At 41.8% G+C, this 27,580-nt stretch overlaps 1 protein-coding gene across 2 annotated transcripts in view; it reads left to right on the top strand.

Annotated features, from left to right (window-relative positions):
* The window catches only part of TBCE (tubulin folding cofactor E), a 91,682-nt gene that overhangs the window by 47,876 nt on the left and 16,226 nt on the right, over nucleotides 1-27,580 (top strand). For both annotated transcript variants that reach the window (XM_054022324.1, XM_054022323.1), the window contains exons 4-9: nucleotides 9,187-9,375; nucleotides 12,849-12,937; nucleotides 16,857-16,956; nucleotides 21,902-22,004; nucleotides 24,424-24,500; nucleotides 24,778-24,873. In XM_054022324.1, coding sequence (XP_053878299.1) covers nucleotides 9,187-9,375; nucleotides 12,849-12,937; nucleotides 16,857-16,956; nucleotides 21,902-22,004; nucleotides 24,424-24,500; nucleotides 24,778-24,873 — 654 coding nt within the window. The remainder of the gene's footprint in view (nucleotides 1-9,186; nucleotides 9,376-12,848; nucleotides 12,938-16,856; nucleotides 16,957-21,901; nucleotides 22,005-24,423; nucleotides 24,501-24,777; nucleotides 24,874-27,580) is intronic.

Genomic DNA, 27,580 nt, shown 5'->3' with positions numbered 1-27,580 from the left:
AGCTGAAGACAAAATGGAGGGGTCTCCGGGGGGTTTAAATAGACTTTCTCTTGTGGGTGGAGACCACCTCCTCACTCCTATGCAAAGTCTAGCTCCAAGATGAAGTTTTGGAGTCACATGGGCAAGTCATGTCCATGCCTCAGAACTACAGGTAGCAGCCATGGTTCACATGCTACCTTGAATGTCCTCAAGTAGACTTCTTATGTGGATTGGAGCATTCCAAGATCCATTGTTCCTTAAGTGCTTCTTGACTGGGCACTTAACTTTGCAAATTCCTTTCTAAAGAAGCTGACCAAATGCCTTACAAAGCTTACTTAGAAATCAAGCAAGTATACAGCCAATATTCATAACTTCAAGTACAAAAATCACATAGGTGGACAAATAGGATGAATAGATTCAGTAGACCATAACCTTTACCGAGAAGTTACATGGCACATGTAGCATAAAACATACTCCAGTTATGTCATATTCCCATAAAGCATTATGGGATACATCGTCACAAGGAGCTTAGGATAATGGTAGGATGACAAATGGGAATGAGGATATGGAGGTAGATATTGCCACATCCAAGGTCGAAGCCAAACTCGAGCAGCTTAATGGGACTAAATCGGGGGGGCCAGATAAATCTTCATCCAAGAATATTAAAGGAACTGGCACATGAAATCGCAAACCCATTAGCAAGAATTTTTAATGAATCTGTAAACTCAGGGGTTGTACCGTATGACTGGAGAATTGCTAACATAGTTCCTATTTTTAAGAAAGGAAAAAAAAGTGATCCGGGTAACTACAGGCCTGTTAGTTTGACATCTGTAGTCTGCAAGGTCTTGGAAAAAATTTTGAAGGAAAAACTAGTTAAGGACATTGAGGTCAACGGTAATTGGAACAAAATACAACATGGTTTTACAAAAGGTAGATCGTGCCAAACCAACCTGATCTCCTTCTTTGAGAAGATAACAGATTTTTTAGACAAAGGAATTTACCTCTATTTCAATAAGGCATTTCATACGGTTCCACATGGGGAATTATTAGCTAAATTGGAAAAGATGGGGATCAGTACGAAAATTGAAAGGTGAATAAGGAACTGGTTAAGGGGGAGGCTACAACAGGTCATACTGAAAGGTGACCTGTCAGACTGGAAAGAGGTTACTAGTGGAGTTCCTTGGGGATCGGTTTTGGGACCAATCTTATTTAATCTTTTTTTTTTTTTTACTGACCTTGGCACAAAAAGTGGGAATGTGCTAATAAAGTTTGCGGATGACATGAAGCTGGGAGGTATTGCCAATACAGAGAAGGACCGGGATATCATACAGGAAGATCTGGATGACCTTGTAAACTGGAATAATAGTAATAGGATGAAATTTAACAGTGAAAAGTGCAAGGTCATGTATTTAGGGATTAATAACAAGAATTTTTGTTATAAGCTGGGGACGCATCACTTGGAAGTAACAGAGGAGGAGAAGGACCTTGGAGTATTGGTTGATCACAGGATGACTATGAGCCGCCAATGTGATATGGCTGTGAAAAAACCTAATGGTCTTGGGATGCATCAGGCGAGGTATTTCCAGTAGAGATGAGGTGTTAGTACCGTTATACAAGGCACTAGTGAGACCTCATCTGGAATAGTGTGTGCAGTTCTGGTCTCACATGTTTAAGAAGGATGAATTCAAACTGGAACAGGTACAGAGAAGGGCTACTAGGATGATCCGAGGAATGGAAAACCTGTCTTATGAAAGGACACTCAAAGAGCTTGGCTTGTTTAGCCTAACCAAAAGAAGGCTGAGGGGAGATACGATTGCCCTCTATACATATATTAGAGGAATAAATACCAGGGAGGGAGAGGAATTATTTAAGCTTAGTACCAATATGGACACAAGAACAAATGGATATAAACTGACCATCAGGAAGTTTAGGTTTGAAATTAGATGAAGGTTTCTAACCATCAGAGGAATGACGTTTTGGAATAGCTTAACAAGGGGAGCAGTCGGGGCAAAAGACATATCTGGCTTCAAGACTAAGCTTGATAAGTTTATGGAGGGGATGATATGATGGGATAGCCTAATTTTGGCAATTAATTGGTCTTTGACTATTAGCGGTAAAAATGCCCAATGGTCTGTGATGGGACACTAGATGGTGGGATCTGAGTTACTACAGAGAATTCTTTCCTGGGTGTCTGGCTGGTGAGTCTTGCCCACATGCTCAGGGTTTAGCTGATCACTATATTTGGGATCGGGAAGGAATTTTCCTCCAGGGTAGATTGGGAGAGCCCTGGGGGGGGGTTTTGCCTTCCTCTGCAGCATGAGGCACGGATCACTTGCTGGAGGATTCTCTGCACCTTGAAGTCTTTAAACTATGAGTTGAGGACTTCAGTAGCTCAGACATAGATCAGGGGTTTGTTACAGGAGCGGGTGGGTGAGATTCTGTGGCCTGCGTTGTGCAGGAGGTCAGACTAGAAGATCATAATGGTCCCTTCTGACCTTAAAATCTATGAGTCAGATGTTTTTGCTGGAATTATCAGCATTTAATGTTAACATTTAATTATAATTAGGTTTCAAAGTTAGCATACCAATACAATGAAGGCAATTCATACTGCTCATTCAGGCTATTTGTAGAGACAGGCAGACAACACTGCATTGTTATAATGTCAGTTAATATTTTTAAAGTTTTCTTCATACCCCTGAGGGCCAGAAACGATAGTTTTTCTTTATAAAGTTCTTGGAGTGGTTGCAGATGTGTATTCCACTCAGGTGCACGTGTGCCCAGTGCACAAAAGCCAGAGAACTTTACTTAGCAATAACTATAGGGACAGCACTCGAGTCTCTGGCCCCATTGCCCCTCTCCAGACTATTTAAGGACAGCACCATACCAACCCCCCTCAGTTCATTCTCACCACCCACGGCTTGAGTCGGAGTGTTCTGTGTGGTGTTTACATCATGCTTCTTTTTATCCATTGTTTCTGGAGTTGTTGTATATAGTTAGTTTAATAGTACCTTTAAGTTTTTGCTAATAAGTAGTAGTCAGCAGCAGCTTTTAGACTGGTGGTGTGCCTTCACCAGGTTTTAAACACAGCCTGTTGTGTGGGGTGGCTGTACCAAGTAGCGAACCCTGCAGTTGGTGCTTATTGTGCCTGGGACAGGAGACGTTAAGGAAAGGTGCTCCATCTGCAAATCATTCAAGAAGAGAACAAAGGTGATGAGTAACTTGTGCCTCAAGCAGCACTTTCTGGAGCAGGCCAGGGGGAACCGCTTTGACACTGGGGACTTGCACAGATAGTCCCACGGAGCCCTTTGGAGCTGACATGAGGAGTTGCTCCAAGCCCTAGGTCTGATATTTCCTCGAGAGGAAGAGGGAGTCCTTCGAGGAGGAAAGCTCACAAGACAAACTGATGCCGTTCCAGGACTTGGAGCAATGCCTCCTCATCTAAGAGGAGTGTGCTGACTGGCACCATGATTCCTCGGGTACGTGGGAAGGAACTGGGCCATTTAACTGCTCCCCAGTACTGTGCTGAGATCAGCTGGACACTGTACCATTGACTCTGGTACCAGCAATGGGGTGTTTGTTGAGTCCAGTATAGACAATGTCAGTACTGACTTTGTCTGCATCAGTACTGACTCTTTCTATGCCATTGGCATACCAGGTGGCATCAGACCTTCTCTGTCTCTCCATTCATGATTAATTCACGAGCATTCGGCTGCCATGGCTGCTGCTTATTTTGCCATATTGTTGGCATTGCCTGCTCTTGTGGCAGACTAGTCTTGTTCTTCATAACCGTATTCTGCACTGCCTAAGGTTCAGACTGCAGAGTTGAGGGTATTGAGGGGCCCATTGACACAGACACTATCTTCAGTACCAGCAATGCCTTTAGCGCAGACCTCATCATTGAGATCAGTGCTGGCCCTGGCTTCGGTACCAGTCTGTCTACTCTGGTGCCAAGTGGAAGTGTGATGCATCTTTTAGTACTGGTGCCATCTCCATATTGGTTTTCAGATGAGGTTGTTTGTTTGTTTTTGCTTGCTTGCTCTGTCGGGGGCAAGGCTTCTCAGCTACAATCAGGTGACTTCCAGGGCTCGTCGAGAGAGATTTTAGGGACATCTTCCCCCTCTCCCTCATGTTTGAGACAACAGTCTTGGAAGTCCTCGAGATCCTCGAATCACCATTGGTACTGAGATCAGCATCTTTCCCATGGTGTAGGGATGGGGGTTCCTTGTTCATACCTACTGGCCATCAATGCCATACCCTTATCCTCAGTGGTCTCCTTGGGATGTTCATCAGTCTGCAAGATCCCATTCTTCGACCTTGTTCAGGAAAAGACACAGTGTGAGGTCATTCCTGCTATGCCAGTTTACCGTGAACCCCTTCCACATGGAAGTGGGGCCAGTGGAGGCTCCTGAGAGAGCACTTGTTCTTCGTCGTCCTCTTCACCAGATGACTCCACGGTACCAGATTCTTCTTCCCTGTGCCTGAGGATTTTTAGATCGTACCAGTGTGTCCTGAAGCATATGGCTTCTGCCTTGAGTATTCAGGCAGAATTTGTGCATGAGAATACACATAAGTTGTTGGCTATTCTCCAAGCCTCACCTCCGGGGAAGGTAGCTTTCCCAATAAAGTAAGTTCTTTTGGAGCCTGTAAAGTCCTTGTGGAATACCCCAGCTTCATTACCTCTTACAGCAAAGTGGACTGATAAACGATATTTTGTCCCTATGCAGGATTTTGAGTTTTTCTATTCCCATCCAGCCCTAACCCTCTTGTTGCATTGGCAGTAAATGATAGATCATAGCAGGGGAAGTACAAGTCCACAGCTAAAGACCTGGAGTCAAAAAGGCTGGATTTGATGTGAGAAAAATATTCTCAACCTAGTCGTTACAGATGGGCATTGCAGATCATCAGGCACTGTTCAACTTCATCGATTGGGATGCTATGTCCAAATTCACTGATTAAATTGCCAGGATCCTTTAAGACAGTCATTGAGGAGGGCCATCTGGTAGCCAAAATATCATTGCAGTCAGCTCTGGACATGGCAGATGCTTCCTTCAGAATTATGGCATCAGCTATGACTACGAGACGGGCCTTATGGTTTCAGAATTCTGGCATCACTCCAGAGGTTCAGCAGAGCGTAGAAGACTTGCCTTTTGATGGTTGATTTTTGTTTTTTCTGAGAAAACTGGTGAGACTTTACATTCTTTTAAGGACTCGTGTGCTACGTTACGTTCATTTGGAGCTGGGATATAAACCCCCAAGGGTTCATTATGAAGGTAAACAGAACTGCAGCAATACAACTTGCAGCGGCTTTTCTGGTAGTCATCCTTCCCTATTTTGCAGCAAGACTTCTCCAGGTAGGGTTGTAGAGAAGGAGGCCTTCTGAGTCCAGTTTTAACTGGTAAGCCCGCTCTCATCCAACATTGAGCAAGCAGCCATTTTAAGTTGCATATCTAGGATACCATTCCAGTTGTGATCTCCCCATTCCCTCAGTTCACGGATAGGCTGTCTTACCTTTACAGTTCTTGGGACACAGTAACCATGGAAAAAAGGGTCCTCAACCACCATAAAATGGGGTTATGCTATCATATTTCTGTGCATTCCCCACCCCTTCCCATGTCCCAACCCCATCCCTCTTTAGGGACCTCTCTCTAAACACAGGTTCAGACTCTGTGTCCTTTGGGAGCTATAGAGAAGATTCCCCTGCAGCATCAAGGAAAAGGATTCTATTCCTGGTATTTCCTGGTCCTCAAGGCCTATATAGGAATGAGACCTATTCTTCATCCCCCCAGTCTCAAAAAGTACAGCAAATACATGAAATTTTTCATGGACATTCTAGCTTCTGTTCTTCTTGTATTGAATCATGACTGATTTGCTGCCCTGGATGTTTAGGACATTTATTTCTATGTGATGACTTTTCCTGAGCCACAGGAGATTTCTGAGACTTGTGGCAGGTCAGCACTCTCAGTACACTGTGCTCCTCTTTGGCCTGTTCTCGGCTCTGTGCAGTTTTACCAAATGTATGGCTGTAGTGACAGCGTACCTCAGAAAAAACGTAATTCATCCCTTTCTATACCTGGATGGTTGGTAAAGTGAGGGGCAACTCTAGAGAAAAAGTCCTTGCATGTCCAGTTCACACTGTCGTCTTGATCATCTGGGTCTGGTTTTGAACAAGGCAAAGTGAACAGTACTAATTCAAAAAAACCCAACCCTGAATTCATTAGGGCCCTACTAGACTCTGAGTTGAGGGCATTTCTACCAAATGGATAATTTTGTTACCTGTGTATGTGTCTGCTCTCACCCTTCAACTATGGGCCAGAAGTTAGGTCATATGGCTGCATGCACTTATCCAAGATTACGTGTTTGTCCTTTTTATGATTGGTTGAAACTGATATATCTTCCAAGTTGTTAGTTGCTGGACAGTTTGGTGCAGATACCATTGCCCATCCTGGGCTTCCTAGAGTGGTGGACCGATCAGGTCAGTGTTTCCAAAGGGGTCCCCTTTGATGATGACAAAGCAATCTGGGACCATAGTTGCTGATGCTTACGCAATATGTTGGGGAGCTCATCTAGGGGGATTAAATGTTCAAGGTTTGTGGAGCGAGCAGGGAGTATTGCTTCATATCAATATCCTGGACCTTTGAGCTGTTTACAATACAAGCAGGGCATTTTGAGCAAATATCAAGGTCACAGTGATTCATGTACTCTTAGACACCACCATAGTGTATTGTGTGAACAAGCAGGGAGGTACCCTGCTCAATCTGGTTTTGTCAGGAGGTGATAAAAGTTTTGGCGGTTTTGCATTGAAGAGAATATCATTCCCACAGCAGCTTGTCCCAGGATTACTTAGCTGATTATCTTGGCAGGAATTTCTTCCAGAATTTTGAGTGGTCTCTGAAGAGCAATGTGCTGAGATCCATTGACATGTTTGCAATGAAGGACAACTAGAAGTGACTTAAGTTTTGCTATGGAGGGCGTCTCAGTCGCCATTCCTTAACTGATGCGTTTCATTTGAACTGGGTGCTGATGTATGTCCTCCCGTCCCAATATTCCAGTTGTTCCTCAGGTGATGCTCAAGCTGGGGATGTATCATGTCAGACTGATTGTCATTGCAACAGCTTGTCCAAGACAGTGCTTGTTTTCAGACTCCTCAGTCTTTCTGTTCATCTGACCATTCCTCTTCCTTGCTGTCCTGATTTACTGATTCAGTACCACAGTCAGATTTTGCATCCAGTACTGAACAGTCTGCACTCCACAGCATGGATGCTGCTTGATTAGATAAGGAAGGAGGAACACTGTTTCAAAGCTGTTTGACAGGTTTTCCTTAATAGTAGGAAGCCCTCTACTAGGGCTTCCTATTCAGCTAAGTACAAAAGTTTTTCAATTTTATTCCTAGCCGGAGGAGTTCAATCAATACATGCCCGAATTCAGGACATTTTTGAATACCTGTTACACCGTCAGTCTTCTGATCTTTCAGGTCATTGAGAGCCCACTTGTTGATGATTTTGGTGTTTGCTTCCAGTCCAAGGGAATTCAGTTTTCTTGAAATGCATGGTAGTCAGATTTCTGAGAAGGATCATTAGTCTCTTTCCACTGGTGAAGAAAGTGATTCCTCAGTGGCGCCATAATTCTGTTTTGGCTGTCCTCAGCAGTCCTCCACTTGAGCCCTTAGCAACTCCTCTATCAAAACAGTGACATAACTTCCACAAGAAGAGTTAGTGAGCTGTGAGCCCTAATGGCAGACCTTCTCTATGCCACGTTTTTCAAAGAAAGGGTGGCCTTGAGGGCTCATTCCAAGTTTTTCTATAAAATGGTGTCCGTTTCATCTTAACCAGATAATATATCTATTTAAATGTATTTTTTCCCAAACCTCATTCAAATGCAGACGAACAGCGTCTTCATTCCTTGGGTATGAGACTATGCTTGGTGTTTTATTTTGAAAGAACTGAGCCTTTTTCGTTTCCTTTGCAGATCCGCTGAAGGGTCAAGTATTCTCTGTACAAATGATTTCCAGGTGGATAACCTCCTGTGTTATAACAGTGTATGGGATAGCTTTGCCACCACCTCACAAAGTTTGAGTTCATTCAACAGGGTCCCAAGCATCTCAGTTGCATTTCTCAGTGACGTTTCAATATTGGACATTTTGCAGAGCTGCTACATGGTCTTATATACATACTTCTACCAAGCATTATGCTATTATGACTGCATTTAGATTAGGTGCAAATTTTGGAAAGGCAGTTCTGTGGTCGTTCTTCAAGTAGTCTCCAACCCCTTCCTACTGATACTGCTTATGAGTCACCTGAGCGGAATACATATCTGCAACCACTTGAAGAAAAGATGGTTACCTACCTGTACAGTAACTGTTGTTCTTTGAGATGTGGAAGCAGATGTGTATCCGTGACCCACCTTCTCTCCTCTCTGCATTGGAGTCTCAATTCTTGATGTTGAGTATAAAGGAACTCAGGGGGATTGGGGTGGCATTGTTCTTTAATAGCCAGGGGAGGGGCTACAGGGCCAGAGGGTGCGAATGGTGCACCTACGGGTACTGATAAGCAAAGTTCTCTGTCCTTGGTGCACTGGGTGCATGCACACCTGAGTGGAGTATACATTTGCACCCATATCTCAAAGAACAGCAGCTACTGTACAGGTAGATGACTGTTGTCTTTGGTTCTGGGGCACGATATTATAGCAAGAAATACTACAGCTATCTGTGGAATACACAAAGCCCTGACAATTGTTAATATGATCATTTTACACTTACCTGAGATGGATGATATTTTTAGTTACGATTCTTTTAAAACAGGTACTTTAATTTTAACAATACCCAGAAATAACCCATTGCTGTGGATACATTTTTCTGCTTTTCTAGAAATTCAGATTTTTTTTAAGGAGTGGAGTTACGAAGAATTTAGTTTTCATGTGTTCTAATCTCATTATATTGGTACAAGTGCTGCTAATAACATCTACTGGGGGGAGTTGGAGATTATACAGACTTCTGTTGATTGCAGTAAGGGGTGCATGTGCTGCCTAATACGTCACAACTGCATAATTCCACACCAGTAGTAGAATGAGAATTCCATATTTTTTCTAATGTTACTCAAAGTACAAATAATTTAAAAAGTGCCCTGAGAACAGGAAATTATTACCAGAAGTCTGACTGCTGTTTTGTATTTCCTCTTTTGCTACACATTCTCTCTCTTCCCACCCTTCCAGTCACCCTACAGGAGGATCCTTTATCCGCCCAAACAAGGCAAATTTTGGTGTGGATTTTCTTACTGCAGTAAAGAACCGCTATGGATTGAATGATGAGCAAGATGTTGAATGTGAGAAAGAGAATGCATTAGTCATTGGAAAGAAGACTGTGGAACTTGTTGGTTTTGATTCTATTATAGAACAACAAAGGCAAGTGTAATTTATATATATAAATCTGAGTTGTATTATACAGGTATTGATATTGACTCCATAGTTAAGGCTGAGTGGAGTTTTGTCCTTTAAATCAGGAATTCAGCTTCTTTGTTATATATGAAAACTTGTGTAGTCTCCTCAAAAATAAAACACTTACACTTTGAGTACAGATTTTTTTTCCTGAGAATTTACAAATGAATCTGTTAGTTTAGGAATTAAAATTAATTAAAAATGAGCCCTTTTAAGATGTATAGCACCTAGTGTCAGACATTTTTTGCCTTTTAAGTGTCTCCGTAACAATATAACAGACTCATCAAACTTTCCAAAAAGTTAAAACTCACTGAAGTCTTGTGCATAGGCAGCATTTGAATAATTTGTAGGATTAATATTTTCCTCCTGTAATTTTTCATAACTGAAAATTTAATCCAGTCTGGGTCCACAAACACTATTGTGTTGAGTTAAGGTTTCTGCCAAAGGAGAAACTTTCCATTATGGAGAAAAATGGGGGGGGAATTGATCGTTAAACCTAGAAATAATAATCCACATGTGCTTGTGCACAAAATGTTAGGGCGTTTTTACTGTTTGGGAACTTGAAAGGTCTGTGACAGTGCAAACAGTTAAAATTAGATTGGGTGACCTAATTGTGTATTTCCATAGTTTTAACATGTTTGGGCATAGGGGATTAAGTTTAACTGTGAATTTTCTGAGTTCATAACACTTGGTTTGGGATAATTGCAGCATGCCTGTGACATATTTTATGCTGAATTACTGATGTGCCTTCTCAGCATTAACTGTATTTTAACAGAAGTTTTTGTCTGGGAATTATAACCATGATTCTGTATTAGATATTCACAGACTCCGGGGATTGGAAGACTGGAGCATATAGCATAGCTTTTGGGCATATATTTTTTAAAAACTTATGAGAGCAATCTTTTAAATAAACATTTATCTCTTGTTTTTTGCTGAAACTTTTTCTTTGGCAGGGGGATTTAAACATTTGTCTAGCATTGTGAACTCAAACTCAACAACACGGTGCTAGGGCAAGGGTGGGCAAACTACAGCCCGCAGGCCACATCCGGCCTGGCCCTCGAGCTCCTGGCCCGGGAGGCTAGCCCCCAGCCCCTCCCCTGCTGTTCCCCCTGCCCCACAGCCTCCACTCACTTGCTTCACCGCCGGCACAATGCTCTGAGCGGCGGGGCTGTGAGCTCCTGGGGCAGCGCAGCTGCAGAGCCCGGCCTCACCGAGTGCTCTGTGCTGCGTGGTGGTGGTAGCATGGCCTGTCTCCAACCGGGCGGCGCAGCTGTAGTGCCGCCAGCCACCAGTGCTCCAGGCAGCATGGTAAGGGGCAGGGAGTGGGGGGGTTGGATAGAGGGCAGGGGAGTTTGGGGTGGTGGTCAGGGGGCGGGGGTGTGGATGATGGTCAGGGCGGAAACGGGGGGGTTGAATGGGGGCAGGAATCCTGGGGGGCAGTCAGGAAGGAGGGGGGTTGGATGGGGCAGCAGGGGGCAGTTGGGGCAGGAGTTCCGGGGTCAGTCAGGGGACGGGGAGAAGGGGTGGTTGGATGGGGCAGGAGCCCCGGGGGGCCTGTCAGGAATGAGAGGAGGGATTGGATGGGGCGGCAGGGGTCCCGATGGGGCCGTCTGGAATGAGAGGAGGGGTTGGATGGGCGGCAGGGTCTCGGTGCAGTCAGGGGATAGGGAGTAGGGGTATGTGGATGGGTCAGGGGTCCCAGAGGGGCTGTCAGGGAACAAGGAGGGTTGGATGGGGTAGGAGTTCTGGGGCGGGGGCAGATAGGAGGTGGGGGCCAGGCCATGACCCCCTCCCCTAACCGGCCCTCCATACAATTTATGAAACCTGATGCGGCCCTCGGGCCAAAAAGTTTGCCCGCCCCTGTGCTAGGGAGTATAAAAACCAGAAAGTGAAATGATCTGGAGACAGAAGCTGAAACTCGTTAGTTTCGCTGTTCCAGTTGAATTAAATGACAAAAAAATCCATGATGAACAGTAAATCAGATTTGTAAAGCTCTTCATGTTTAGTTAATACAAGATGTAGTAACACAGGCCAGGAATTTCTTTTAATGGCTATCTTGACAATGTTACTTTTTAAAGTTATGCATCCAAAACATCTTTCCCCCTAACATCTTTACTATACGCATGTATTGTGCATCTCTTGCCAGTAGCCTTATGCAGGCTGACAAAAGTAAAGAACCTTATATTTAAAATTGCAGTTTATTTTTACATAAATTGGGCCATAATTACTCTAAAAGCTTTTTGATACATAAAGGTGTGACAATTTTCAATTTTTAGTGCTCCTCTCAGGTGTAATGAGTTATATTTTGCATCAGATGGAGAATATGTACCTTAATTGGTGAGGTTTCTAGTTCATATTAGTATACCACCTCAAGCTGTGATCTCGTCAGATTTCAAAAACTAAGCAGGCTTGTACTTGGTTGAGCGATATCCAAGAAACTTATTAATATAGCACCACAATTTGCATTACATTTTATAGACTAATCAGACATGATCCCAGTTCCTAGGTGCTCAGTCCGACTTCACACAACAAGAGGTAATGACAGCAATTTCGGGGGCTAAAAAAAGGGAATGTAGTTTAGCAAGAGATTAGCATTTGTCATACACATTAACATAATGGTTCCTTTTAAAATAAATTTAATGTTTTATGATGTATGATTTGTTAGTGTTTTAATGTCGGTATCAACTCAGCTCGGTGGTGACTATATTCTGTGAATAAAAAAATCAAGGGTCGAAAGCCCACAGTACCAGTAATGAGGAATTGTCTTCACCTATTCTAAGTGGCTCTCATTCTTCTATCTGGGAAAGAGGAGGAGGAAATTAGTTATTTGTTGATAATCAGGGTGGTGTACGGAACAGGCTGCACGTATGCTGGTGTCTCTGTGGAGCTCCTGCAGCAGTTGGGTGGCCTTGATTCTGTAGATGGCACTCTTCTCCTGTAAGCTGATACTGAATCAATTCTCCCTCTCCCCTAGCCCCCCTGCCCACAAATGTCATTAGGGGCCACTGAACAGTTGAAAATACCATTTTTTTTTTCCAGAAGAGACTTAAAACCAAAGGTACTGATCATTTATAATTATTAAAATTCCTGTAGCACTTTCTGTAAGAGCCTGGATGTCCCAAATTCCACATTAGGTTACTAAATTTTGCCTACTTGAATTACTCTGTGTGGTTTAAATCTGATAGGGTCATTTTCTTTGCTGCTTTTTACAAACTGTTTTGTAATGTTGTTGAAGGGTATTTCATGAGAGCATTTCTATGATTTAGATGAAGATGATACCACTATCTAGTAATATAGTGTTTGTATAGTTGTAATTGTAAAAAGGATCTGAAATGCATAGTGTTTAGATTTAATATCTGGGTGCTTTTATACAATATATAATCTGTGCTGTTTTTCTCTGTTTGGTATACAAATTAACGTTCAGTATTTTTTTCATGTAGTCAACTGAACAAATTGTTAGACATCTCAGTGAGAGAATGTGCAGTGAGCCATGCTGGTCAGAAAGAGGAAATCAGCAGAACGTGTCCTAGTATCCTTTTCTAAAGGCGTTTTATTATGTGCTACTATTTACATAAATCAAACACACGCTTTAAGCATTTCAGGTGTACTCTGCAGACATTAAGGGATTAAACTTACATATTTTCAGAGGTTATTTTCAAATCAGTTTAGTTCATTTTTATTAAATTTAGGAGCTTAATTCAGTCTGTCCTCTAACTATACCTGCTTTTGAATGGTAGAAATTCCATTATAATGGGCACAAGTAGGGTTTTTTTTAAATATCAGTTCAGTTAACTACAGGGTGGATAAAAATTAATGATTTAAAAAAAAATTAAAATCCGATTTTTTTATTTAAATCGGATTTGTTTGAGGAAAAACCCATCTAAAGATCGTTTTAATTGATACATTATAGCTCAAAGATATCTCATCATGGAATAGGATTATAAATTCTAATTCTATAGTATGAGCCAATATATTCATGTAATGTTAAAAATTTTGTAAATGAGTTCCAATTGTTCATGGATTAGGGACCCAGTCTTACGGGGTTCCAGGGGCTTCTGTATAGATTTAGGTTAATCTTTCTATCTACCCAATGGGACTCAGTGCTCAATCTAGAAGCTCCATCAGAGGCGCTTAATTTTTCAGTTCTCAAACTGTGGATTTGTGTCTCCAGAGATAACATGCTTGTTAACAGCAAAAATGTTTTTAAATAAATAATATATAGAGGTGAGAAATAACAGACCTCAACCCTATTGTCCCTCTGCAAGTTTGTGTACACAGAATCAATCCCTTGCCTCTCGCTAAAAGTGCAAAGTTTCAAAAAAGTTTGATGAATAAAAGATTGTTGGGTAGGGTTACCATACGTCCGTTCTTTCCCGGACATGTCCGGCTTTTTGGTAATCAAACCCCCATCTGGGGGGAGTTGCCAAAAAGCCGAACATGTCCAGGAAAAATACTGGACGGGCACTTCCCCTCCCGGGCTCCAGCTGCTCTGCTCCTCCCCTGACTCTTCGGCTCTGTTTAAGAGCTGAGCTGGCCGAGAGCTCCGGCTTCGGGCAGCCCCCTTGCCTCCGGACGCCGAGCCGCCGGCCGGGCACTTCTCCTCCTGGGCTCCAGCTGTTCTGCTCTGGCGGCGCAGGGTCCGGAGGCAAGGGGGCTGCCCGAAGCCGGTAGCGCTCGGGCAGCTTGGCTCTTAAACAGAGCCGAAGAGTCAGGGGAGGAGCAGAGCAGCTGGAGCCGGGGAGGAGAAGTGCCCGGCCGGGGGCGCAGGGTCCAGAAGCATAGGGACTGCCCAAAGCCCGAGTGTTACTGGCTTCACAGTTTGCCGGGCAGCCTCCAGACTCTGCGCCCCGGGCTGGGCGCTTCCCCTCCCGGGCTCCAGCTGCGCTGGGGAAGCGCCGGCCAGGGACACAGGGTCTGGAGGCTGTCCGGCAAACCGTGAAGCTGGTAGCGCTCGGGCAGCCCTTTTCGCGTGGCTGGTAGGGAGGAGGGGGAGTTAGGGTGGGGACTTTGGGGAATGGGCGGAGTTGGGGCGGGGCCGGGGGTGGGAAAGGGGCAGGGCCAGGGCCCGTTGAGTGTCCTCTTTTTTTTATTTTTTAAATATGGTAACCCTATTGTTGGGGGCGGAATAGATCTGGACAAGGGGAAAAAGTCTGGAGATAAATGTGAGAAGGGAGGGACAGGCAGTAGAAACAAAAGTGAAACTGTTTGAGCAGAACATTCCAGAAGTCTGGAGGTCTTTCTGAGTGTAGCCTTCATTAATTTGAGATCTACCATACCATTCTCTCACTATAATGGCAGCAGGCTGTAAAAGAGGCCCAGTTTGGGAATATTTTAATGAAGTTCCTCTACCTGTGGGTAAGACAGGCATGCATGCAAAATGCAAACAGTGCAACAAAGAAATGCAAGGCCTGGTTGCCCAAATGAAACAATATCATGAGAAGTGTTCCTTCTCAGGAGGAAGCTGTGTTGAAGGTGATGAAAGGAACATGTCTGAACATGCAGGATCTTCAGGTTGGTAAACTTTTTCAGACTTCTTTCTTAAGGACTGCCTGTCTTCCTTCTGGACTATTCTTGAATTCTCATGTTTGAGCAAAAAATGTAGTTGTTACTCTATGGTACTAGCATTTTAGACGCAGTTGTAATAAAAAATAAATAGCTGAAATAGGCATTTCTTCGTTTTACAATTTCACCTTTAACGTAGTACTGAGTATTCGTGAATGCAATGTGTAATACTAAATGAGCAGTATGGTAATAATAATTTAAATAACTGCATTGACTTATTTTGTTTAGGAGAATCCATCCTCAAAATAGAGGATTCTGAAGACTATCCACCTTCAAGATATGACCATCATTTTCTGTAGTTTCAGAGTTATCTGCCAATGATAGTGTTTGTCACATCATGTATGTCAAATAGTCACCCGTAGCAAAATCTCCATCATCCAGAAACAACTATAGATAACATTGGGCTTAAGAAAAATGTTGAACACATGCTGAGTACCCTGAAGCCTATTTCTGTAGCCTTGGGAAAAAATGAAGGGAAATAGCTGGTTTTTTTTTTTTTTTGCTGACGCTGTTGAAATTTGGAAGGAACAGAGTGAGATCTTAAAAAGACAAATATGCAATGACAGAGTTAAATTACAAGCATAAAAAAAACGAACGGGGCAAGCACTATCTCCAGCTCATTTTCTTGCAAATATTCTCAATACTCGGTATCCGGGTCAAACCCTTAACTGCTGAAGAGAAGGAGTTGGCTATGACATGGACAACCAGCAATCATCCCTTCATAATGCCAACTATAATAAACTTCAGCGCTAAGGGTGAACCATTCAAGAAATATGTTTGCTGATGATGTTTTAAAGAAAGTCACACCAGTGAACGGGTGGAAGTCACTTAAGCACTTGGATTTAGAGACTGTTGAAGTGATAATCTCACTTTTAACAGCAGTAGCTTGTTCTGCTGGTGTAGAATATTTTCTTCCTTTGGACTAATTCATTCCAAATTGAGAAATCATTTGGGACCTGAAAAAGCGGGAAAGCTTGTTGTTTTTCTTTTCCAGATTATGAACAAACAGGAAAATGAATGTGAAGACGACCTGACTTAGCTGCAGAAGCCAGTATTTTAAGTTTCTCATGTGGACCTGGCTGATATAGTCGATTTAATTCTTGGGTTGTTTTTTTGTTTTTTAAATTTCATTAACTATTGTAGTTAAAAACAATTTTAACAAAAATGAACCTGATCTTAAAAATCTTGAATGTTTTTAATCAAATTCAAAAATGCATATGCTTGTTTTGTTAAAATATTATGTTTGCTGTTGAAGAAAAAAATCCAGAATACATAACCTCTATCTCTGAGTTGTGAAGAATATGTATTAAGGTTATAACAACCAACAAGAATGCATTTTTATGTAGAAATCCATGATTAAATCGAGTCTTCCTGACCAGTTATTTAAATCCTGATTTAAATCAAATCCACCCTGTTAACTACCATCTTTTATCAGAAGCTGCATTGGTGGTAGCAAAGAAAAAAATTTAGTGTAGATAATTTGCTGCTGTTACTAGAGAAGAACTTTACATATTCACAGCCACTCATGCTTATGAATCGTCAATAATACATTCCATTTCTTACATATTGTGGTTGTTTCCAAAATTCATAGCAAGAATTGTACACAGTATTAGTAAATGAACAAATAAGAATTGTATGGTCTTTACTCTAGACATAAACACTCTCCTGGACCCATAGAACTGAATTGTTTTATAAGTCTTAATGTACTATATCTGTGCCAGATTCCGAGATACTACTGCTCAGTTACTCAGTTGTATCTGTTAGCTCAGACAGATTTACTCTGCTATATTTTGGTTCAAGAACACAATAGCTGTAAAGTTATACCTCCGTTTTCTGAAAAAAGAAGTTCCGAATTCTGATACATTTTTCTTAAAGTGAATTCTCAGATATCAGGAGTATAAATCTATCAAAAAATCTGTTGCCATCCTGGGAGAAAGTAACAGATATTGCTTGTCAAGTTCAGAATCTGGAAAGTCTTGATCTCAGGTATATATATATATGAATATATATATTTTTTGTTTCATAATTGTTCCAGAATGTTTTGTTTTTATTTTTTTATTAGGTATAGAGTCTTTTTGTGGATGTGCGATACCTTCCAATAGCATGTCATATCAAGGAAAGAATAGATTTCCAAGGATGTTTAAGACTGTGTGAAACCCAATTCTCCAAAAGTGTTTAGGGTAGACATTTTTGTCTTGTCTACATGTCTCAAAGTTTTAAAGGAATACTATAAACTTGAAAATCACAATTCTGTCTCAAAAATGAGTATATATTATTGTTAAAAATAAAAAGCCCCTAAGACTGCTATGGCTGAAAGAAACTCCTAAGACTGTTGTGATTGCTTCTTTTTTTTTGGTTGTTTACTTCCTGTGTGTGACAGTGACTTATATATAGTCAGTTTAATCATTTTTTTAGTATATACTTGGCAAGGGGGAAATTGACTAATAAAGTCCTTGTAAACATCAACGGGGCTGAAAACCCCTTAAAAGGTTTATAGAAAAGCTATTTTTAAAATGTTCAGAAAAATACTATTTAAAGGGTGCTCCCTTAGAAACTATACTTAAAAAATCAAGTTGATAGTATCCCTTTGACTCAGAATGGTATGAGAGGCCCTATGGAATTTCACAATGAAAAACATTAAACCACCTTACTGCAGTTAAGGTGACTGTTGCAAGCCTTATGAATGTACTGTCTCATCCTTACTGAGGTACCTCATTTGGCAGCTACTAAGTCTAGCTAATTTTATCAATTATCTATTTTCATTGTTGTTTTTCAGACCTATTTTTTCTTTGTATTGAAAAGTTGATAACTTAGTTTTCTCTTTTAATGCAGGAAGGCTTTAAAACAAACTTGTTTTCCTTTTGTTGAATTGTTTTTAGCTGTCTTGGGACGCTATCTCCTGGTCCCACTTTCTTTTCTTTTCTTTTTTTTCCCCTACAAATTGTTCCAGTACGCTTTTGATCAAGAGTCTGATTTTTACATAGAGCATGATGTTTTATTCAGAATGTCCATCTTTCACCAAACTGAAGTATCCCAAATGCTTCAGGGGCACTGCCTTGATTTCTCTGGGACCCAATCCACACCTGACCTGAATGAATGCTAGTGGATCACAGTGACAAGCCTGCAGGGAAATGTGTGACAATATTGATGTGTTGGCACATTCCTGCTATGCACACTAAAACCCCCTTTAGGGGAGAAGAGTAGAGGCAGCTAAGTGGGAGTTGAGATCTCACTTTTGTATGTGTATTTAGGCCTGTCTAATTGTTAGAAATAGATCTCAGAGAAATGAGATGGATGGGAAGGTAGGAGACTGGAATGCTCTGTGGGCAATCTAATTTTGTATTTGTAATTTTGGCAGAGGAAACTGGAGCCTTGAAGATTGTGCTCCTTTTTATATTTTGTATGAATCTAGTAGTATTTTTTAGGTACAGTAGAATCTCAGTTATGAAAACCTCTGATATGGTTGTTCATAACTCTGAACAAAATGTTATGATTGTTCTTTCAAAAGTTTACAACTGAACACTGACTTAGTACAGCTTTGAAACGTTATTATGCAGAAGAAAGATGCTGCTTTTAACTATCTTAATTTTAATGAAACAAGTACAGAAACAGTTTCCTTACCTTGTCAAATCTTTTTTTAAAAGTTCCTTTTTTAAATAGTTTACATTTAACACAGTACAGTACTGTTTGCTTTTTTTTTGTCTCTGCTGCTGCCTAATTGTGTACTTCTGGTTCCAAATGAGGCATGCGGTTGACCAGTTAGTTTGTAACTCTCTGGTGTTCTACTGTAGTTGCACCATGGGCAGCAGGTATAATAGGCAAGAGAAGGCTCAGCCTTTCCTGGTGCCGCTGCTGCTGCCAGACCCCTGGTTGCGGGGTTTGGCGGGGGAAGATTTTGCTTTTATTATTCCCCATGCAGGTTCCGAGGCAGCTGAGAGGCAGTATGTACTATTCAGCTTCCTGGGTTCATCAGTAATGTACCTGGGCTCCAGCGAGTTTACTGATGAACCAAGGAAGCTGAGTAGCAAATACTGCCTCCTCAGCAGCCCTTGAACCTGCATGGAATATGTCAAAAGCATCTTCAGGAAGACGCTTTTCCCTGGGGTGGCTTGGAGGGTGGGGGGGAGAGGAGGTGTGGCACGTCTGTGGCTGGTCTGGGGTACTTCCAGGCAGGTGGGGGGGGGCATGCTCAGGGCACCTTCAGGCAGGCGGTCTTGAATAAATAGGGCAACCTCCTGACACACACTCTAAGACCGAGGTTTTCAAACTGGGGATCAGGACCCCTCTGGGGGTCGCGAGGTTATTACATGGGGGGTTGCGAGCTGTTGGCCTCCACCCCAAACCTCACTTCGCCTCCAGCATTTATAATAGTGCTAAATATATAAAAAATGTGTTTAATTTATAAGGGGGGGTCGCACTCAGAGGCTTGCTATGTGAAAGGGGTCACCAGTACAAAAGTTAGAGCAGTGGCTCTCAAAGAAAACCTCCAAATGTGAACTGATACATTGTGGTCTTCCCGAGTTTGTAAGCAGACAGCTTGAACCAATAATGCAGACACAAACTTTTCTGTTCATCAGCATGGAGTATATTAACTCAAACAGTAAGGTGACAGTTTAAATAGTAACATTAACACTTTGAAAGCTGATCCTTTTTAAGTAGAAATATTCAGCTAATGTTACCCATCATTGTTGGAAGAAATAGCAAAATATTAGGATAAGGGACAATATGGCTGCTGGTTATTGTTGTGGTTTGCACATTTGGGGAACTGGGAGTTCAGGCTCCCTTACTCCCAAATTAAGCCACCTCTTCCCCTATTCACAAGGGTAGGGAAAGACAAGATACACTCCCCCAGTACCAAAAGACTCCTAGGTACCAAAAACGTTCCATACCTTTCTCTGTGTCAAAAGTCACAACTGTCCCCATAGCAGCATCCAAGGGCTCCATGGTACAATTTGTACAATGCAGTTGTGTCAATACAAAAACCTGAGGCAAACTGAAATTTGACGGTGACATAAAATAAACTGAATTTGATATCAAAATAAGAGGAATGCTTTACTGACTGTATTCCTTCTCCTAGTTAGTTCAGTTAAAAAAAGACCCCAACTTTTAAATTGAAGCTGTTGGAGATTTTCCATTTGTTTGCAGAATTCAGCACCAGTATGCTGCCAAAATGAAGTTGCTGCAGGATTTAGGCCCAGTTGGCTGCAGAGTATACAGGACCTTGACTATTTATAAGCAGGAAAAATAAGAGAACACAGATAATTAGTTTTAATTACTCTGATATAAAATTTTAATCCTTGAGTGCTTAAAATTTGTAATCCAGATTTATAGCGTTTTCTGGAGTTATGATTCAAATGGATTGTATAAAAATTGGTGCTTATGATGACACAAACAGAATTTTTGGATTTATTTGGCCCTTTTGTCAGTTTAAATAATAATAATAATAAAAAAAAGGTTGCAAGTAGGTACACAATTGTAGAATAAACAATTTTGGTAGGGGGAGGGTGAGAGCAGATGAAAATTGGGGAAGCCTGCCATGAAATCTCGAAGTGCTTGTCTACATGGGGAGATTTACCTGCATATCTATACTAGTATACTGACATAGCTCTTCTGGTATATTTCCCTCTATCTACAAGCACTGAGGAAAGAGATTTTTGGAGGGAAATAGGACCTAGAGTTAGTTTCAGGACACTATGGCACCATGTATAAACTCTTTAATTTCAGCAATTTTCTGTGGCTGAGTCCTTAAAATCCTTATTTTATCAATGTTCTGGCATTTATGCATAATATTTAGTTTTAATCTTTTTTAAAAAATGTTTTTATTAAGGCAAAGTTAAAATAAAACCTTAGCATGCTACATTGAACATTACTTATTAGTTATTCAGGATGCAAAACTACGTTCTGAAGTGTCCCTAGCCTTTTTGCCAGAAGCTGGGAATGGATGATGGGTTGGATCACTTGATAATTACCTGTTCTGTTCATTCCCTCTGACGCACCTGTCATTGACCATGGTTGAAAGACCAGATACTGGGCTATATGGACCAGTGGTCTGACCCACTATGGCTGTGCTTATGTTCTTACAAGGTATTGAAAGAACCTGGCTAAAGATTCTGGCTTGCTGATAGGGGAGTCGTCTGTTCTGAGTACACTAAAAAGGGTGGCTAAGTTTGTAAATACCTATCCTCTTTTTGGTGCTTCTCTTGTGTACATATCTGGTGTGAAAGCTTTCCCATTACAAGAAGAGTCCATATTTTACTATACCACTATTTCATAGGAGTCGCCACCGCATTTCCCCAATAATGTACAATACAAAGGCTAGCTGCTAACAATAACCGATACATTAATTTGTCATTCTGTTAAAAATGTAGATGCTTTACTGGAGCATTAAGTGACGGCTAGGTCTGGGAATCTCTATGGCATTTTGTCATAAAATGAATCTCTTAAGAATTTCCTGCTGAAACCCTCATTTTAATCTGTTTCTAAAGATACAGCGTCAAGGGTGATAGGCCCGAAATTTGACTTGTCACTTTTATTTCTGGTAACAAATAATTCTTTTCCCACCTTAATGCTTCAGTACTTAAACTAACCCCTCCTCCCCCACTCCCTTTAAAAAAAATCCAAAACTCCTAATGCCATCAGGCTAGCATATGTGATGAACTCAGATTGGCAACAAATATACACATACATGGTAGAGGAAAATAAAATTGGCAAGAAAAGAGTTTGCACTCAAACTACCAAGGCATTTTTCTAAATAGGTTGGAAACTATTTAAATATACAAAGTCCTTGACAATGTGCCTCTCTAATGGCATGTAATCCTATGTCTTCCTTTTTGTTTTGAAATATGTAATTCTAAATTGGTGGTTTAGTTGAATAATTGAGTTGTTTGTTTTACGCTGTAGAAATAAGAACCTATTTATTCTTTTGCTACAGTGAAAACAAGATGAAATTTCCATCTGATTCTGCTTCTATAACCTGTACACTTGGTAAATTGAGGGTTCTGGCACTTAATCGAACTGGAGTAACATGGGCAGAGGTAATGAGCTTCTTACATTTATGAAGTAAATTGTTTTTGTTAGTCATTTGGTTTCATGGGTCAGTAAAAACATAATAGAGGCTTTTACACTAGATCATACAATCTTCCAAAGTTGAGTCTGATCTATATTAGAGAAAAGATGCACCAGTATAATTAAATCAGTCTAAAATTGCTTGTTACACTGGCATGAAACCCTAATGCAGACACACTTAAACCAGGTTAAATTGGTAAATTACTGAATTAAATAGGTTTAGTTTATCTGAAGTTTAATCTGGTTCTAATGTATCTACGTTAAGGATGTGTGCTTGTGTAAATTGATTTTCAGTTTGTTATACTGGTGCAACTTTTCTAATATAGATCATAGTATCATAGACTTTAAGGTCAGAAGTGACCATTATGATCATCTAGTCTGACCTCCTGCACAACGCAGGCCAAAGAATCTCACCCACCCGCTCCTGTATCAAACCTGTGTCTGAGCCATTGAAGTCCTCAAATCATGGTTTAAAGACTTCAAGATGCAGAGAATCTTCTAGCAAATGACCCATGCCTCATGCTGCGGAGGAAGGCAAAAAACAATTGCCAAAATTAGGCTATCCCATTATACCATCCCCTCCATAAACTTATCAAGCTTAGTCTTGAAGCCAGATATGTCTTTTGCCCCCACTACTCCCCTTGGAAGGCTGTTCCAGAACTTCACTCCTCTGATGGTTGGACACCTTCGTCTAATTTCAAGTCTAAACTTCCTGATGGTCAGTTTATATCCATTTGTTCTTGTGTCCGTATTGGTACTGAGCTTAAATAATTCCTCTCCCTTCCTGGTATTTATTCCTCTAATATATGTATAGAGGGCAATCGTATCTCCCCTCAGCCTTCTTTTGGTTAGGCTAAACATGCCAAGCTCTTTGAGTGTCCTTTCATAAGACAGGTTTTCCATTCAGCGGATCATCCTAGTAGCCCTTCCCTACCTGTTCCAGTTTGAATTCATCCTTCTTAAACATGGGAGATCAGAACTGCACACACTATTCCAGATGAGGTCTCACTAGTGCCTTGTATAACGGTACTAACACCTCCTTATCTCTACTCGCCTGATGCATCCCATTGGCTTTTTTCACAGCCATATCACATTGGCGGCTCATAGTCATCCTGTGATCAACCAATACTCCAAGGTCCTTCTCCTCCTCTGTTACTTCCAAGTGATGCATCCCCCGCTCATAACAAAAATTGTTATTAATCCCTAAATACATAACCTTGCACTTTTCACTGTTAAATTTCATCCTATTACTATTACTCCGGTTTACAAGGTCATCCAGATCTTCCTGTATGATATCCCGGTCCTTCTCTGTATTGGCAATACCTCCCAGCTTCATGTAATCTGCAAACTTTATTAGCACATTCCCACTTTTTGTGCCAAGGTCAGTTTAAAAAAAAAAAAAAAAAAACTCCACTAGTAACCTCCCTCCAGCCTGACAGTTCACCTTTCAACACTGACTTTTTTTTAAAGCTGTTTTTATGTGACTGAGCCACTTTGCTATAACCATATTGAGATTCTTTATGAAATGTGGTTCTGGCATCACTTTGTATAGTAGGTGGTTTAATGTATTTATAAAGGAGCTGACAAACATCCGGTAGTATAATAAAGCCTATTTCTATGAACTCAGATCTAACATAGGAAAATGAAAGTCTGAGTTGTTTCCATGCATGGAAACGTGCAAATTGCTTTAAAGTTAGTTACCTTCATTTTACACCTTGTGTACACTAGGAAGATGACTTGTTACTGGCGCAGGGTGTCAGCAGTGGGCCTTTTCCCTAGCGTAAGCCTGGCCTAAAAGTGATAGATTAAATTGTCAACCTGCCTCTATCAGAAATAATACTGTGCATTAGATCCTATCCAGGACTAAAATAAAATCTTGAGGTTTCTAGACTAAGCCAATTTGGCATAGTTCCACAGAAAACAGTGGAGACTTTTCAGAGCCCTATATCTTAGAAAAAGTCTTGTTTGGCTAACCTTAAAGTTTTCCCAAGTTCTTGATTCTGTAAACCAAACATGAAAATCCAAATGGAAAATGGTGGTTCACAGAATGGGGGAAGACTGGGTGACACTATCCTAAAGTTACAATTTAAATGGCAATGTTGTCGGTTTCCCTGCAGCAGTTTCTTTTTGAAATATGGATCCCAGTCCAGTAACAGTGAATACTGTGTCTGTGTGGAATCCTACTGGCTACCATCTGTACTAGTAGATGAGATACAGGATCAGAGGTATAGTTACTATTAAATAGGAAGGGTTAGTGAAATAAACAGTATTCCAGATAGCTTATTTTAGATAGTTTTGACATATTTTGAATGTGATTTAAGTAAAACTTATGTGATGCACAGATTCTGGCATATATACAGTTATACTAAATAAAGTTTTTCCTATTAGGTTCTTCTGTGTGCTCCGGGGTGGCCAGCACTTGAAGAATTGTACCTTGCTTCTAATGATATTACAGTTTTAGAAAGGTATGAGGTTTAGCTTTAAATGCTAAAGTCATCCTTTTGTGATTAATATACTGTATGCATAAAGTTATATGGCATGTCTGATTAAAATCAAACTAAATTCCAGTAGTGAGTTAAATTACCATTACCCTGGTAATCTTGCAAAGGAGATCTTAACATACTGTGTGATTTGGGATACTTATGTGTGAACACACTGATTTTATTATTGTGTGTGTGTATATGAGTGTAAATATTTTAAAACAATTTAAAAACATAATTGCATTTTTTGTAATGCTTACAGACCCATTAATGTTCTACAGACCTTGAAATTGTTAGACCTTTCAAACAACCAATTAATTGATGGAAGTCAACTGCAGCTAATAGCATATCTCCCCAGGTAATTGTTAAAGAACTTTACTGTAAATTCTTTGTCATGCTCTGTAAATGGATTCATTCACATATGCTTCGTGGTTTGAAGCATGATAATATTGCCTTGCTAGTGAAAGTTACAGAATTTTGAGAATGAAGGTTTTTTTGCTCTTTTGTGGAGAATATCTGAACTATTTAACTTAATCTGGGGAAGGATTTAGTTTTATTTTAAGATTTAATTAAAGCATGTTTTTATTAAGATATTTATGGAATTAGTGATTTATTTATTTTTTAAACAACAGTTTGAAGTTCAGATATTGCAATTATAGGACCAAAACCTAGAGAAAACCCTTTTCAGGACAACTAGCTCTTAGAACCTCAGTGGGCTTCCTATGATAAGGAGCTTTGGAGATTGCTCCTGATTTAGAGGGGCAATTCTGTGCTAATGGATACATAATGCCAGTTATTAAATGCATTAAATAACTACATATGACCACTCCCTTCCTATATGTCAGTCTGATTCTGGGAAATGATGTTGGGCAACACACTGAATGGATTACTATTCTGATTGGCATGCCGTCAACCAGAGATTTTTATAGGTGGTCACATAGCCAAGGATGTTTAATTGGCTGGCAGCTCTTGTCTTTTAGCCATGGAGATGAAAGGATCCCACAAAATTATTTGTCTTCTCTCCTTCCTTCGGGGGGGTCGGGGGGGAAAAGGGTGATCAGACAGGGATGGAGGCAGAGCCTCACTTTTTTAATCCCTACAATCGCACAGAAGAAGGCATTTCCACCCACCACCTGCTCCTCTCCCCAGTTAACACTAGGACTATGGCTACGCTACAGAGCCTATGTCAGCATAGTTATGCCAGCATAACCCCCTAGTGTAGATGTAGCTTACGCCAACAGGAGGAGTTTTTCTGCTGGTGCAGGAACACTATCTTCCCGAATGACATTACCTATGCCAACAGAAGCCCTCTTCTGTCAGTATAGCTGCTTCTACAATGAGGATTTTGTCAGCATAGCTGTGTCAGTCAGGGGCGTGGTTTTTTCACATCCCGCAGTAGCTATGCCAATACAAATTTTAAGTATAGACCAAGCCTAAGAGTTTGTCCACACTGGGAAATTTACCAGCATACCTACACTAGTATAATTATTTGTTGCTGTTATTCCCTGTATGGATGCTTTCATTTTGGATTTAAAGTGCCTTTTTTTGGTTTAGGTTAACAACTTCCAAAAAGACACATGTTAAACCAAAAAAAAGCACGCTGAGGCTATGTGTACACAGCAGTCACACCTTTCACTGCTGTTGTTCAAGATGTCACTGCTATTATTTGAGTTACCCAAGCTAGTTTTGATCTAGCTATGTCTACATGTGCAGTAGTCACACCTCTGATTACAGTGTAGGCCGGGGTGGGCAAAATTCTTGGCCCAAGGGCCACAACTGGGTATGGAAATTGTATGGCGGGGCCATGAATGCTCATGAAATTGGGATTGAGTTGCAGGAGTGGATGAGGGCTCTGGCTGGAGGTGCGGCCAGAAATGAGTTCAGGGTGCGCGAGGCGGGGTCCAGGCTGGGGCAGGAGGTTGGAGTGCAGGGGGCGGGTGAGGGCTCCGGCTGGAGATGTGAGCTGTGGGGCTGGGGATGAGGGGTTTGGGGTGCAGGAGGGTGGTCTTGGCTGGGATCAAGGGGTTCGGAGAGCAGGAGAGGGATCAGGGCAGGGGGTTGGGGTGTGGGAAGGACTCAGGGGGCAGGCTCTGGGCGGTGCTTACCTCAAGCAGCTCCCGGAAGCAGCGGCATGTCCCGCCTCCAGCTCCTATGCGGAGGCATAGCCAGGCAGCTCTGCGCACTGTCCCATCTGCAGGTGCCGCCCCTGCAGCTCCCATTAGCTGCAGTTCCTGGCCAATGGGAGCTGCGGGGGTGGCGCTTGGGCGACGGCAGCACACAGAGCCCCCTGTCTGCCCCTAAATGTAGGAGCCAGAGGAGAGGCATGCTGCTGCTTCCGGGAGCTGCGTAGAGCCGTGGCATGCATGCGTGAAGCAGCCCAAGACCCCGCTCCCTGCCTGGAGCACAGGAGTGCGGCAAGCCCCAGACCCTGCTCCCCAGCAGGAGCTTGAGGACCAGATTAAATCGTCTGGCGGGCTGGATGTGGCCTGCGGGCTGTAGTTTGCCCACCCCTGGTGTAGGTGTACCCTAAATCCCAAAACAGTGTCCATCCACATGGGGAATTGTACCAACGTAGCTGTGTGACAGACCCAGGCCAGTGAGGTACAGGGGTCTGGTAGAAGGTAAATATACTGGCCACTGGATGAACAGTTTTCTGTTCCCTGAATGATCAGAGCAGGGGCTGCCCTAGAGCAATCAGGAATCTGCTAGAATCAATTATGGCAGGCAGGCTAATCAAGACACCTGGTTTAAAAAGGACCTCCCATCAGTTAGTAGGGGGGTGAGCAAGGAGTGAGAAGGCGTGCTGCTGGAGGAGTGAAGAGTTCAAGCATGATCAGGCTTCAGGAGGAAGATCCTGCAGTGGGGATAAAGAAGGTGCTGGGGGAAGTAGCCCAGGGAGGTGTAGCTGTCACACAGGGAACATTGTAGACGGCTGCTGTCCACAGGGTCCTGGGCTGGAACCCAGTGTAGAGGGTGGGCCCGGGTTCCCCCCCTCCCTTCCAACTCCTGATCGGACACAGGAGGATTGACCTGGTCTGTGAGGAAACACCAGAAGGGAAGGTCTA

Source organism: Malaclemys terrapin, chromosome 3 (assembly GCF_027887155.1).
Source record: "Malaclemys terrapin pileata isolate rMalTer1 chromosome 3, rMalTer1.hap1, whole genome shotgun sequence".
NCBI classification, from domain to species: domain Eukaryota; kingdom Metazoa; phylum Chordata; order Testudines; family Emydidae; genus Malaclemys; species Malaclemys terrapin.
Note: the sequence above shows the minus strand (reverse complement) of the source record. Positions and strands in the feature narration are given on the sequence as shown.